At 39.3% G+C, this 15,373-nt stretch overlaps 2 protein-coding genes across 5 annotated transcripts in view; one reads left to right on the plus strand and one right to left on the minus strand.

The window, feature by feature from the left end:
* The window catches only part of LOC108145951 (triple functional domain protein), a 48,164-nt gene that overhangs the window by 16,547 nt on the left and 16,244 nt on the right, over window positions 1–15,373 (plus strand). For 3 of the 4 annotated variants that reach the window (XM_017271661.2, XM_017271662.2, XM_017271660.2), the window contains one exon: window positions 15,079–15,373. In XM_017271661.2, coding sequence (XP_017127150.1) covers window positions 15,079–15,373 — 295 coding nt within the window. Of the gene's footprint in view, window positions 1–3,129; window positions 3,848–15,078 lie in introns of all 4 variants that reach the window. The other variant, XM_017271663.2, reaches the window with a different exon arrangement.
* On the minus strand, window positions 6,866–9,275 carry LOC108145953. The gene is made up of 2 exons (XM_017271667.2): window positions 8,469–9,275; window positions 6,866–7,972 (listed from the first exon to the last, which is right to left on the minus strand). The coding sequence occupies exons 1-2, from the start codon at window positions 8,514–8,516 to the stop codon at window positions 7,385–7,387; spliced, it is 636 nt and encodes a 211-aa protein (XP_017127156.1). The 5' UTR covers window positions 8,517–9,275; the 3' UTR covers window positions 6,866–7,384.

Consider the following 15,373-nt stretch of genomic DNA (forward strand, 5'->3'; position numbering starts at 1 on the left):
AGGAGATCTTTTTTAGATGCATTTTGGGTTTTCGTTTTCATCGCAATTCCCCAATTACATCTTGTGCCCTTTCTCATAGAGGGTATCTGATGGCTAACGCCATTCTAAAGTGCCCGAATTGGCCATTTAAAGGGGCGTCGACTCACCCAAGTTGGAGCCATTAATTTCACGCTTATCTATTGCATTTTAATATTTATTTCAACGCGATAGGGTTGCGGTTCCGTTGTTTGGCTAATGCGGTTTCTTCCCGTGTGTGTGTAGTGTAATGTGGGTATTTCGTTTTTTGTTTTTTTTCAGTATTGCGGCTGATGTAGACACGACATGTTTTGGTCATTATAATTATCGAGTCGATGCATTGCAATTTAATTTGAGTGCCAGTTGGGTGGATTGCAAACAGCGGGAGGGAGCGAGTGCAATGTCCAACCTTGTTCCCTTTCCTATATATCCATCAGTTGTCACTGGCAGTCCTTGTTAGTTTTGTCTCCCTTCTGCCCACTTTCATAATGGACCCAGCCCATTGCCAAAGGCCAGTTTGTTGGCCTAATCTAATCCAATTTGCAGCCGGAAGCAATTAAAACAGCATACGAACAGCACAAAAATGGGGAACTGTGGTCGATGAAAATCGCTTAGTAAACCCAACAAAAGTGAACAAAGGGAAACACATTTTCAATGCTGACAAAAAACATTTTCTGAACTTCAGTGGGATGATTTTTTCTGCGCAAAGAGAGTTTTTCCCTGCATTTTTTTAAACCCTTCAGGAAAGTAAGTAAAAGTTTCAAAGCTTGTTCTAAGTTTTGCAGGCAGGATTCAATTAGTTTTGTGTAAGTCTCTAGAGGTTTGAGAAAGAGTTTAATGGGAAAGCACTCTTTTGCAAGTGACAAGCATTATGAGATAATGATGTCGAACTTATTGAATAAACTTCAAATTTAGTTTTTTTCTTTAAACACTTGTTGTCGTTTGATTTTAGCTATTTTGTTTTTTATTTATAAACTAAAAACCAAACTGAAATGCGGAGACGGAGCTTTTCCCCTTTTATTTTTATACCATTACGGCAGTGTGCCAAAGTTGCTAAGCTTACTTTAAGTTTCCTAGACGCGAGATTAAATTAAATTAGTTTGAAATCTGAGCGTTGCTCTAACAACTCACCAACTCTCCCACTTTCCCCACTGTGTGCATTCATTTGCAAAAATTGAATTAGGTTGGCTTTTTGAGTGAATGAAAAGAAAGTATTAGGAGAAAAATGGTGTAAGCAAGGAAAATGGAAAATATTTCTGGCATTTTGTCAACGCCACAAAATGTCAACGAGTCCTTACAGTGGGTGTAAATGTAAATACACACACCCTGGCCCCTGGAAAGTAGAAAAGTTTTTTAATGCCATTCGCGTCTCAGAAACACAGGCGGCATCACGAGCAGAAACCGAACCACCAGCGTCTGGCCAAAATTGATGGGCATGCCACTTAGCCAACAGCTGCTCAAAACCCCCACACGCAGTCACACAAATGGTGGCTGCGAATTTCCTCGAACATATGCAAATTTTCACGGGCATCAGCTCATGCTGAACATTTGTAAATACCCTTACCTTTGTGGATTAATTTTGCATGCCTAAAGATACAGATATGTATATCTCAATGAGCTAAGCAAATCAAAGACTATTGTGCTTGAAAAGAAGAATTAATTCCTTTGTGCCACAGAATATTATTTTCATAGTTGATTGCAAGCATTGAAAAATAATTTTGAAGAATTTATGAACCAGAAACTATTAAATCAAACTTAGCAAAGTTTACAACATATTATTTCATTTCATTATTATTTGATGCCTACTATTTACCGATAGTAAATAATCCTAAGATATTTTCATTCCACAAAGTCACTTAAGCGCCTATAAACTTGTTATTAAATTGTTAAAGCTCAAAACTTAATGCTACCAATTTTTTTTACAATTGAAGCGTTTTCCCAATTTCGACTTAGAAAGAGTCTTTCACGATTCACATTGGTTAGTTTCTTCGCCTTTCCCTCCTTATCGTTTATTCGAAAATGTTTTTCCCCTGAACTATTATAGAGGTATAGGGACTGTGGTGCCAAAATAGTGAGAAAAGCACATAGAATCAGAGTAAAGCCCAATCATAATTGCTCGTCCGCAATTTCAAGATCGGCGGACCGGGCAAAGTGGCAGTCGCTATGGCGCACCTGCCGCATCTTCCGAATCTTGGGTTTATTTTTTTCGGAAACACGCGCTAAACGCCTGGCTACGTCCGACGAGCAATCAACAGAAATGTGTAAAAATAACAAACCCATGTGCATAGATATAGGCATATATACAGACATATAATAGTTCGGGGTAAACAAACGTGCGCTAAGAAAATTCAAGATAAATTTTTCGCCGTTTGGCGGTGGCCAGCATTTTATCTATGCAAATAAAATAAATAAAATACATATGCGTGTATAACTAAACAAGTGAAATCAAAACAGAAGCGGGAGAAGTGGTAACAGATAAAAACTATAGGAAAGCGGCGGTTGCTTTTTTAATTTACTCAATTCACTTTAATTTGAACAATAATCAAAGCAATTAAATAAACAATTTATGACTTTGAATTCCAAGAAATTATAAATCAAGAATAACTAAATGAAACTAACAAAGAGATAAATAATCCTGTTTAATAACAACCAATTCTAACACTTTAACTTGTTAATGTTTAATCATGTTTTGTATCCTAAAAATAAATGTCTTTGTACCAATCAATATAAACATTTTGTGCAGCTTTGTTTGCTTACGTAAGAACTGTTTAAAATCGACATGTTAAAACATTCAATCAAATTAAGGTCATAATTAATAGTAGCACAGAATGTGTAAACATGACTGTTAATTAAAATGCAAAATGCAGGCTGCGAGCTTAAAATTAATCATACGCCGCGTTGCGCTAATTGAAAGTCAAAGACAGCGAAAACCGAGACCGCAGCAAAACTGTCACCGCCATAAGTGAAAGCCATATAGATACACAGTGCGTGTGCGAGTGTTTGTGTGTGTGAGCATCCTGCAGGATGTTAAATCCAATCAGGCACTCTCTCTCGCTAACACACACACTCGCACATACGTTGGATTAAAAATAAAAATAAAACATTTCGGTCTAGGAGTTGGAGAACTTTATCGATTTGCAGCTGGCTGCGAACAAAGCCCCGAATTTGTTTTAAAAATAAAATAAAAGAGCCCACCGCCCACCGCTTTTCTTTGGACTGTGATTTAGCCGAAAAATGAGATTGATTGGATAGAGCAAAAAAGGGAAGAAGGAGGAGGAGACAAAGGAGTCAAGGCATCATGAAGAGTGTTAAGAAGTTTCTCAATGAGCGGATGAGCAGTGTGGACTCCGCCGACGGCGTTACCGCCGGGGGAAAGAAGAGCTCGCTGGAGCGGCTTAAGTGCGGCGACGATACCCCGACCAAGGGCTATGTCTCCCTGCCCAACACTCCACTGCCCATGAGTGCGCCCATCGCCGTGGGCGATCCTTCGCCGTCGCCGTCCATAGCGGACTCCGCTCAAAATACTCCACTGTGCACCCTGCAGGAGGACGACTCCACATCCCCACCGCCGGCTGGATCCGGAACCACACTTGGCAAGAATGGCCACACCCAGCAGGAGCAGTCTCCGTTCACCTTTCCCGCTGTGGCCACACCCACCAGCAATCCCGCCCCCAATCCTGTTCCCGTGCAGCGGAAAAGTCGCCGCAAAATCTCGCTGCCCTGGTTCCGACAGTCCAGCGTAACCGGGCACGGAGTTTTGGCCCGACAACATACCATCGATACGCCCAGCTCCTTTCGGTTCTTTCGCCAACCCAGCAGCAGTGGACTCAAGGTATACTCAAGTATAAATATTTGACTAATTACTAAACTTTATAAAACTTTTGAGGCTTTTTTGTTCCAGTCTTAAAAATGTTAAGTGTGACCTTACGCTCTGCAGATCTGAGAATTCTTGTAATCTGAAGTCAAGTATGACTTTAATTATGATTATTAAGTCAAAGTTAACTTATTGATGACAGCTTTAAACCAAAAAGATTTTGATAAATGGTCTTAAGAATTAGCTGGTTACTTTTGCATCTTATTAGCTTGAAGAAATTTTCCATGGTGATTTCAAGAATTTATTCCCGACTACGACATTAATATTTCTTAGCGATTGCCTTGACCTTATCGGAAACTTGCCCAGCTTATCTTTTATTTAGCTGTGGCAAAAGTTTTCCACTCCGCCTCCTTTGGCGGCCCAAAGTGCAAAGGTCACCAGCTTGCGGCATGGATTTTCTTGTGGCCAAGATATCCTCGGCTTTGCTGACTCAAACCTCCCACTACAAACCAAACGACAGTTTTACTCAGTGAATGCGTTTCGATAAGTGTGCCGTAACTTGACCTACGATTAATGTTGCTTAAAGCTTTTATTTCTGAAAATACCAATCACTAAGGGAAATGATGCTTGCAATAGAGGTTGTTAATCTGATTTTCACTGCAGTTTATGCTTGATTGGTTTAGAGCATAATGTGTTAATGGGAACTTAAGTGAAGCGTTTAAAATTTAATACGCCTAATTGGTTTGACTAGTCAAATTGCCTGCGCAAAAATTAATATTGACATACATAAAATGCCTTGCCGCAGTTTAAAACAATTTTCAAAGCCTTTTATGTTAGCATAAATCAGAAAGAATTTGTTTAGATAATCTAATGTGGTTAACAAATACATATACCATCAGAAAAAGCAATCAATTAAAAATGAATGAATAACGATTTTGTAATCTGTGAACATATCCTGGTGTCAAATAGTGTTAAAGACATTTAAATTATCCTAAAGTGGTAAAAAGCAATTAGCTGCATTCAAAAATTTTACAGCGTTTTATAAATTTGCAGTGAAAAAGTATGAAATTCCCCATTCTCAACTAAAGATTACCACTCTCACTCTTCCACTTACCATTTCTTTCTTTAACTAAGGGTCTTTGACTTTTTGGTGTGCTGTGCTATTTATTTTGATTACTTGTAAAAGTGCCCGCTTCGCCTATAAACTGGTTGTTGACCCAAGTAGACAGCAGCGACGCCGTTTAATAAGCCCATTAATCATACGCAGTGTGGCGCGCTAATTTATTTGCTCGCTACTCACCATTGTCACCGCTTCAATTACCGCACCCGCCCACTTCCCTTGACCCACCAACTAGTTCTTTCCTTTTTGCCCACAACACATAATGTATTTATCACTTCATCAGGCCATGTAAGCCTTATCATCATCGTTTTCTCCCCTGGATTTTATTCTGCTGCCCTTCCCTGCCCCTCCATCTCGTTTCCTGTGCTGCATTGTGTCTGGTGCTGACCTTGCCCCTGCCTCCATTTTCCCTGCTCCCCCAACTTCTTTTGGCAGTTCGGGGGTTTGAGTGATGTCTCTGCGATGTAGACAGCTTCCTGGTCCCCTTATAATCGCATTGCCCTTTCTACTCAATTTACTTGATGCTGATGATGTCGGCCTTTCATAAATTTCTGCTTCATTTAAGTTTTCCTGTTGTCGTGGGAGTTCATTTAACAGCAGTGAGAAATGTTTTTGACACTGAGATATAAATATTTAACACTGAAATATATATTTAATGATACTAGTCAGGAGTACTGCTTGGCGAAATTTTTAATTATAATTGAGAAAAAGTTTTAAACGGCAGTTTTTTAAATAATTTATTTTAAATTAACAAGCTATGACCTTGTACATTTAAATGAAGATCTTTTTTAAGTCTTATCTAATCCAAAGACCATCCAGAAATGATTCTTTTAAGTTCATAGATCAAACTTTTTTAACTTTAGTTACTTTAAAAGGACGAAAACTTAAGCAGTCACTTTTCTTCCTGTGCATATGCATAAGCTGCAAGATTTTAATTTGGTGTCACGGAATTATTTATGCGCTTGTTGAATATTTTCCCAGCAAATTTGTGTGGGGCATAAACTTTAGTGGGGCATCTCCTTGCCCGTTTGTGGGGCGCACTCTACGGGGCGTATACTTTATGCATTTTGTTATGGCATACTTTTGAGCGCACACGCAAAATAAATCGCAGCCAGCGAAGTGGAGGAGGAGCAGTTTTACCCCCCCTTTATTTTTTCTCTGTTGACGCGTTGAAAAGGAAATTTGCTGCCACACAAAAATATGTCTCACGATGCTCCAGCTTCTGCTGCTGTCAGCTGCAGTTGACTTACAGATGGGGGGTTCCTTCTATTTTTCCTATTTCCAAGAGCCACAAGAAATGCTGGCACTCTAACAATGGAAAATACGTTTTCTAGTCGGATGAGAAAACGTTGAGCAAAGCAAACCGTTGAAAAGTCTTGTAGTTGAGCGTTGCACAAAACATGCAGGCAAACAAAGTGCTGAAAATGTTGAACAATTTTAATAAATCCCATCATTCTGCAAAACTTGGGGACAAAGTTACCTGCGCATAGAAACTACTTTCCCTCTTCAAGAACATGGCAAACAGACAAAGCCCTTGTCGTTGCTTCCTCAACGGCACACTGATATGCAAATTGCGATGGAAAGTGTGCTAAAAAAATATAAATGGAGGAGAAAAATAGCAGACAAAGCAATGCCAAGCTGCTGGAAGGCTGAGAAACAAACAAATTTGTTACTAAATTGTCAGCAGAACTCGAGATGTTAGCTGCAGACCCACTAGATACATGATTCTTGGCATTGGGGGCACCAAGCAAATACAAGAGCAAAGGGAAAGCGTTTAAAGGGCACACTTAACAATAAGATTTTGTGGAAGATTTAATGCTGAAAATGGCCCACATATACATTAAAGCTATCCAGTTTCTGGTTTGTGGCTTGCACTTAAATCAAACTGTTAAATCAAATCCTAAATTGTAACAATTTGTCATAAACTATGTTCATATTTAAATAACTGCAAATGGAAATAAATCCATGCTCACAAATATGCATCTCATCTCAGATCGAAAAGTTAAATAACACACAAAACTGTCAAATAAAGAGAATTATGGAAAAGGCAAATGTATCAATTTCGTACACAACTGTGCATACGTTAAAAGAAAATTCAAAATTCGTATCACAGATTAAAATTGATGAATATAAAATATCACGTATGCAGACTGAGATAATCCGCAAGCTAAGCGAACCATCAACAAAGTGAAACTAAAGTTAGTGATTTTAAAATTGAATTTAATATTTTATTAATTTGTTTTAAACCTACTATTTATACAACTTTAATTTAATAATTAATTTTCTAGCTCAGTCTAAGGCAAGCAAAAGAAACTGCTGATTTAATCGATTTAAAGGCTGCCCGTTTTATTTGAGGTCGTAATCCCAATAAGGCCAACTGCACATGCCACTAGAATGTCCATCAGAATTCGATGCCTTGGGCTTGTTCTTTTCGCTTATTTGCCCTTCTTGTCTTCTGCCCTAACGCTTCGCCTTTTCGGCCATAAAATCAATGGCAAACGCTGTGACACGCCCATCGATAGACATCGTGTATTTTTTAAAAACCAAAAACCCGCCTCTCGCACAATTGCTCCCCATGGAGGAAAAGCGGGAAAATACGAGGCAGTGGGCGACAGTGGGCGGCACCACGTCCCATCTGTCATCTCCAGTTCCCGTTCCCGCTGGCAATCCAATCCAATCCAATCCAATCCAATGGACATAAGAGAGTCTCTGCCGGCCACAAATTGCCGATGTCCTGGCTTTTGTTGCATCTCTGCCCAAAAGTTTGTCCTCTGCTCCCCGCATTGATAGCTCTCTGGGTTTAAAGAGGGGATCTGTTGGTTGGAGCGACTGGGCTGCATGTACACCCAACTTGACATGGGGCCAACTCTTTTAAAATCCCAAACAGCATTTGGGCTGGTCAAGGCTGAGCCCCTGAGGCGAAGGCTCCGAGTTCGAGGCTTCCGGCGGCTTGGTTTTGTTTGCCTTGCCTGCTGTTCGCACCAAAATGTTGGTCTTGTTCTGGGTGCTTGTGGCCTGGGAATCTGGAATAACGGGTTGATTGGTCCATAAGGAGACAAAATTCTTGCTGCTGAATGCTGGCAGAGTTCATTAATTCCTGCGTTCACAGTCATTAAGTGTCCTGTGACTTTTTGAAATCAAGTTGAAAATTTGTTTTGAATAATGCGTACAACAATAATTCATTCTGTGTGAAGATATATTATCAACCATTTAGCATTTACTTTTGCAGTTTGATAAATTTATCGCTGGATCAAAGTAAAGTCTAAAAATAAATTGTTTTATGTAATATATTTAATGACAGTTTCAAAAAAAAAAAAAAAAACACGATGAAACTTGACCCTTTCTTGTAGTTAGTAAACAATTTTAACTTTTAAATTAGTTGAACAAAATTTTCTGAAAAATAAAACTTTGGGTATGCAAAACTAAGTTTTCGTTGTATTACAAATTACAAAGTGCACTAAAAACTCGTTTAAAAAGTGCAAATAAACACCATATCAATTACCTTGTCAGTGTACTTACCCAGGAACTTTGTAAATCAATTAAAGTCTTAGACAGCTTTCTGCACATTTAGGTAAGGAGTAGTTAACTTTTTCCTATGCTAGATTGCGTTATCGATCATGTCGTAGTTGCACGTAATTGATTTAGAATATTATTCGATTTGCGCTCTAAATGAGTTTCATTCAGCACTTACACCCACTTGGCAGCCACGCCTCCATCTCCATCTCCATCCCCACTCCACTTCACTCCACCCAAAGAACCCACTGTAAGGGAACATTAGCAGGCGGGGTTGGCCAATGGGCCTGTACCGATAGCGGATGGGTATGTGGCTGTGGATTGGAGGGGAATGTGGCTGCTTTCGGTGTTAACATGTTGTCGTACAATTACCAGACCACAGAGCGATAGCTACTGCTCCTCATCCTTCCAATGGTGGGAATCCGGCTCCTTTCTCATTTCTACTCTGTTGTCGACTGGCTGTTTGCCACAACGTACTCGTAATTGATGTCGGGACCCGGGAAACGACCCCTGACTGCTGCACCTGCCGGCGAACGAACCCACTGTGCGAGTTAATTGAATAATAGACGTTTATGTTTTATGTACCCCAGCAAAAACACAGCCAGTTTGTGGCTATCTATTGGTACACACATTTATTTACACATAAATGTGAATATATATACTTATATATATTTCTCCTTCCCTTTCCATATTTTTCTGTATGCGCTGGCATATCTGTGTGATTTATGGCGCCCATGAGGGCATTTAGGCGAACAAATTCCGACAAAGCAACAACTGACTGGCATACAAAATCTGTCTAAAATTTCCCTCTTCCACTCAATATCTTACATCGAATCAAATGGATCGAAGGGGGCAGTTTTTGTTCTCTACTTTCCTGCAAGCATCTTAGTGATTTTTCGGTTTAAAGCTTTATTTGATAAATGTGAATTGGATTCCACTTGAAAAAATGGTCTTGAAAACATTATAAATACGATTTGTTTGTGACAAAAAAAAAATATTACACCTAAGGTTAATTTTTGGTTAGTTTGCCTTCTGAAAATGCGTTCCTAAGAAAGGGTACAATTGCATCAGTCTTTTTATGGGAATGATTTTGCGAATGGATTAAATAATTTTATTTTTTTTGATATATGTAATATATGTATATATTTTTCTGTGGTTAACAAACTGTTATTTTATTTTGATTGTTTTTAATTAAACATCATTGTCCGATTGGCAAATGAAAAGAAATTCAGAGCGTTCCAACCAAGTGCCCATTTCACCGTCCCTCAATTGAACATGACCGTAATCAGGATTAGGTTCTCCCGATCTCCATTTCAAAAATGTTGGACTCTTGCCGCTGGCAGCAGATACGAACTGTTGAAACGAGTAGCCCTTGGATTTGATGCCGATCCAGTAATTAGCTGATTGTTCCAGTTTCGGTTGAATGGCGTCCAGTTCTTGTTGGTTTTTAAAAGATGCTAAATAGCCACCCATTTCACGACAGGTGCTGGTGGCAGATGTCCAATTTTCGCGTTGTGTTCTCTCTATATAGAAGTATCGAGATCCAATCTTTTGAAACCTTGGAGGGATGTTTTTGTCCAACACCTGGTTTTGGGCCACCAATAAATCCTCAATCCTACTTATTTTGCGTCCTAGATTATGTAGTAAGTCTTCTATCCTATCAATTTGATTTGACTTTGTCAGGCCAAAAATGCATAGGGTAGCAAATGAGTACAACAAAATTGTATTTGACTTGAACATTTTAATTGTGTACAACTGCTCAAGGCGAGAGCTTTTAATAAACTAAATTTATGAATTGGATTGGCTGAACAATAAGGCACTATAAGTGTTGTCGATAGCATTTAAAAACATCATCTGCTGGTATTTTGTTTTCTTTTTTTTACCGAAAGTCATTAAGCTAAAGGGTATATGAAACAATGTCTGGCTCTAAAGTTTCAGATTTACTGAATATTCAAGTTTTAACGATCAAGCTTATTTCAAAATGATAAATAAGTGTATAGGGTATACTACCATAAAGGCGTTCCACTATAACACTCTTATGTGTTCTTATCTTTTGCCTATTTTTTTTTTTAATTTTTATTATAATTATATTAGGGAATTAAGAAACATCCGTTTTTGCGGTCTCAAAAAAAAAATATATAACATTGAACTAGAACTGAAATGTGGTTTTTGTAAATGTGAAAAAAAGAAAAGTAAAAGGCTTCGCTTTGATAAGCTAATCTGCTTTTGGAGACCGTATTTTCTCAGTGCAAGGAACAGCTTGCTGTCCCATTATTCCAATCAGTTAAATGATGTTTGTAATTTCACTTGACAACCCTGACGTTTGCTTTTATGTGCCCTCCTTCGAGTGCCCCCCTTTACCTAAACATATTTTTTAATGACTTAACAATTGATGGCTTTTTGGGTCGTCGTCGCAGCAATTGCCTTTTTACGATGCCTCTCGAAAGGCAAAGACATGAGCTTACATTCTGGGCCAGGCAACCTGCCCCAACGCTCCTAAATCCTGCTTGTCAGGGAGAACAGAGTAGCAAAGCGAGTGAACCCATCAATAATAACGTAAACATTTTGCCAAATCGCTTTACAATTTACCCAGCAGAGAAGAAAGGAAGGCGCACATTTTCCGGCTGAGCTCGAAGAGGAATCGAGCTTTGAGTCTGTTTTCCGAGTGTGAGCTATTATTGTTATCAGCGTGTAATCAGCAGCGAGAGTGGGAAAACTCGGTGGCCAAACTTTGCCTTCGAAATGTCGAAGTGTCGACTGCAAAAAGGCCGGACTGTCAACGAATTTCGTCCTTGGACTTTATCCCAGGACTTGAATCTACCAACTTTCACGCAATTTCGGCTGCATTCTAGGCTTGAGTTTTCCGTTCTGTTTGTTTTTCCCCCTTTTTAGCTATGCAAATCTGCGTGGAAAGTTTTCAATTGCCTATGGAAAATAGATGAGGTTGTTTGTGACTGCCAATTCAGAGCAAAGAACAGCTTTTAAATTTGCTCTTTCAAGTTTCTTAAAGCGAATTGTAAATTTAGTTTGGTAGCCTTGCGTCCGCCTATTAAATATGGAAATGCGCAAAGGAAACCGTAAGCCATGTTAATTATTTTATGCAAAAACGTGGGCGGCAAAGGCGAAACCCATCAAGGCGGCGCTGATTGCATTTTGCAGCTGGAAAAACTCGTGCGATTTTCCCCTCCGTTTGCTCGATTTTCCCATTGCTTCGTACTGAAATATCCTTTCATTACTTTAATGAAAGACCCGGTCAGAAGGTGAAATAAAAGCTGAAAACGAAAGTGAACATGAACTTAATTTGTAGCTAAGTACAATGGAATGGAAAAGTCGGTAAAAGAAAGCCGAGTTAATTTTCGGTGAAAATTGAGAAGAAATGTGGCTGCTGAATGGTACTGCCATGCGATTTAAAATGGTAGCTTTAAAGAGCTTCTCTATTTCAGTTGATTTTCCCGATTTCTGACAGCTGCTTTAGCTCCTAGTTTTCACTTTCCACCCACTGGGCTTTAACATCAGGCGGGGAAAATGAGAGGGGAAATTCTGCCCGATGGCAGCTTATTAGAGCGTTTGTTAGTGTGGGTGGATGTGCGTGACTGCAGCAATTTGCAGCCCGCCATAATAATGATGATGATGATGAGGACGATGACGGCTATGATGAGTCTTACATTGCGTATACGCATTACGTATACGCATTACGTATACGCATTACGTATACGCCACCGGCTGCAGCACTTACCATGGAATTTTCGAAGGAAGCTTCAAGCCATACATACATAACCTAAGTTTAAAAACATCTTATTCTGATTTGTTTTCTTATTTTGGCCACCAATCAATTTTCATTGAGGCTGAGAGGCAATTTAAGAGCCTAGATAAATAAGAATAAAAACATTATTTGGCATCCGACCCCTGAGGAGCTTGAGCCTCTCGTCTTGCGAGAGCTGCTGTCGAAAAACTTTTTCAGAACTTTGCCTCGGAAACTTTTCAACTAATTGCATTACAAGCGGAAACGTGCACACACACACACACAAACGCTTTTTACCGCACACATACACACACACACACACACATACACTCTCTCACTAATACTCGCGCAGGGGAGCGCGGCACGTTTCCGTGTCAGTGCTGCTTAATTAACAGCACCATAGCTGTGGATCCTAAAAGGAAACTGAGTTCCTGTATGTGTATGTGTGTGCTATTACACTGGAAATAAAATTGAAATAGTAGTACAAAAAACATTTTAATTTATTTAAAAAAAACTGTTCAAAATCAGTAAAGTTATTACTATTCCGCCAATTTGAACTATATTTAGTATCCATTATCCCAACATTTTAGAAGTTTTAAATAAATTTTTTAAATATTTAAAATCAAAAATAATAGCAATAATTCTTTTGGTGGAAAATAGAGATATTTTCAATTGGAAAAGACATGTTATAAATAAGATTTGTTTTCTGTGCAAAAAATGAAGCTCTCTCTTCCTCACACACACAAATACACACATACTCGTGCAGTGGGTAAAGGCAGCGAGGCGAGCATAATAAACTAAGCTCTCTGTGCTTGCTGCTCTTGGTCCTGTCCGCCGATGAAGTTGATTTAATTGCGCTTATGAGCGCCAGCCACCCCTCCCCCTCCTTTAATTTCCCATTTCCCACACCCTCGCCCTCACCCTCACCCTCAACCGCTTCCCAAGCCACCCACCACCACCTCGTCAACCGCCGCTTGCCTTGTCGACATCATTTCGCCATTTGGCCCATGCCCCCATGCCCCCAGCACCCATCCACCAGCCCACCTGACAGGTGTTTCCATGCAGCCTGTGCTCCCTCAGTCAGTTTATGGCGTGTCCCACATAAATATTGTATGCGAAATAAATATCATCACACGGCGCTGAGGAATTTCATATAGAGTTGAAATATTTCAGCCTCATGCGTGCACAGGAAAAATAGCAGAACATCCAGGCTTTTAATTGTCACCGGGAACTAGATTAAAGTTTATCCAAGCTAGAACTATAGATTAATTATACTTAAGTATTTTTGAATTGTTTTTATGGCTTGGGACATAAAAAGAACATATTTTGCTATCAATTGTCACTTCGAAATGATTTAATAAATCTTGATGCGGAAATATTAAGTATTTATTATATACAAAAAAAATAATTGAATAACCAAACCATATAAAATAGTTTAAAGTGTTACAACAAATTAGTTTTTCTATATAACAAATTAGATAAATGTTTCGACATAAACTCATTTAATTGTTTCATTCACAAGCAATATAAGGGTATTTAAATGTTCTGTGATAATCGGTTTATCATGCCTGTAATTGTTGTTAGCCAAAAATTTTGGTCTAATCAGTTTATCATTTATCAGTTTATTGGTGCAAGTAAGCTCCCCAATTGTTGTGTCAGATATAACCAATATTTATGTAAACTTGTTAAAAACAACTTTGTATACTTTTATTATTAAAAGCTTTATTGTCCAGCTCTTAGCTTTCAATTTGATTTTAAGCGGCCGTTTTGCTCTGTGCACTTGGCAATCCTTTGGAGAATCCAATGGCATCGATTAGCGATTAACCACAATTTTCCCATGCATCACCCTGTCGCCTCGCAAAATTTTGCTCCTTGGTATTTAAAGAGTTGATAGACGCCTCCACATCGACACCCACACTGGCTGTGGCCGCATGTAAATTAATAAACTTATAAATTATTAATGCACACAACCCAAAGGGAGGAGGTGGATTCTCTGTTCTCTGGGCTGATTAGGTGGATTGTTCTGGTGGCCTGCCGCCAATCAAAATTGACGGAAGTGAACCTCCTTCCGCTTCCTTGTGTTTTCCATGGCACAATGGACGTGTGCTAAGCTCGAATGGCTTTCTAATTAGTTCGTTCGCTTTGCCGATGATCCTTGAGGCCCTCAAAGTCCTCGGCCTTTGTTCTGGCGGTCAATCAATAAGGTTTTCAGTCAGGCCTCGACCTCGACTCGACGATGTTAACCCTCTGAAGGCGCCTTTAACACGGCTTTTGTATGCCAGGATGCCACTATTATGGCCCATAAAATCTCATTTAATCATTTTCCTGATGATGGGCATTCTGAATAATATGGCTTTCATTGTTTGAAAATTTAAATTGATTCGGTACTTTTAATAGTTCATTTCACATCTACTATTAAAGTTTCTTATGTATTTTTAGGTTTTGAGACATTTATATCTAAAAATAAACCCCTCAAAATAGTATTTAAAAAAAAAACTGAATAGGATATTCATGATAAGCTAGTCACTAAATCTTATTGCCATTTAATTTTAGACCTTTTCAAAATGAAAAATATTAAATGTAAGCTTTGAGAAAATGATATTGATGGATGCTTACATTGTTTGAATATTTAAATTTATTTACTGGTTTTAGTTGTGTATTCCGAAACAAAAACTAAATATGCATTTGAAATAAAAAAATGTTTATTTATTATCTAGACAGACTAGTACAAGTAGTAAAATCAAGTCAATAAACCCTTTTGCCACTTAATTTAGTTAAAAATTAAAAAAAATTTCAAACGGGTTAACTGCCCAAGAACGAAAATCGTCACCCGATTCTCATCTCGTCCCGTGTCCTTTCTCTTATCCCTTCCAGCTGGGCAACCAGGAGGCCACATGGGTGGTAGCGGACTACATCGCCAGCTCGGGCACCAATGAGCTGAGCGTGAGCAAGGGCCAGCAGGTGGAGATTATAGAGCCGCCCACCGCCGGCGAGCCGGACTTCTGCCTGGTGCGCCTGAATCCACAGCACGACGATGCCGCCGTGCAGGAAGGACTCGTCCCAGTCTCAGTGCTCAAACCGCCACCGGGCGCTCACAAACACGCTTCCGGATCCGGAGCGAATGCAGGTGGAGCAGCGGGCTCACAGAAATCCGACATGCAGGATCAGG

Source organism: Drosophila elegans, unplaced genomic scaffold, assembly GCF_018152505.1.
Source record: "Drosophila elegans isolate 14027-0461.03 unplaced genomic scaffold, ASM1815250v1 contig_208, whole genome shotgun sequence".
Lineage (NCBI taxonomy): Eukaryota > Metazoa > Arthropoda > Insecta > Diptera > Drosophilidae > Drosophila > Drosophila elegans.

Coding starts and splice junctions, on each gene's coding strand:
- LOC108145953 (XM_017271667.2), bottom strand. CDS start 8,516: ATGTGCAGAAAGCTGTCTAAGACTTTAATTGATTTACAAAGTTCCTGG. Junction 7,973..8,468: donor TTGATTTACAAAGTTCCTGG/GTAAGTACACTG, acceptor CCGTTATTCCAG/ATTCCCAGGCCACAAGCACC.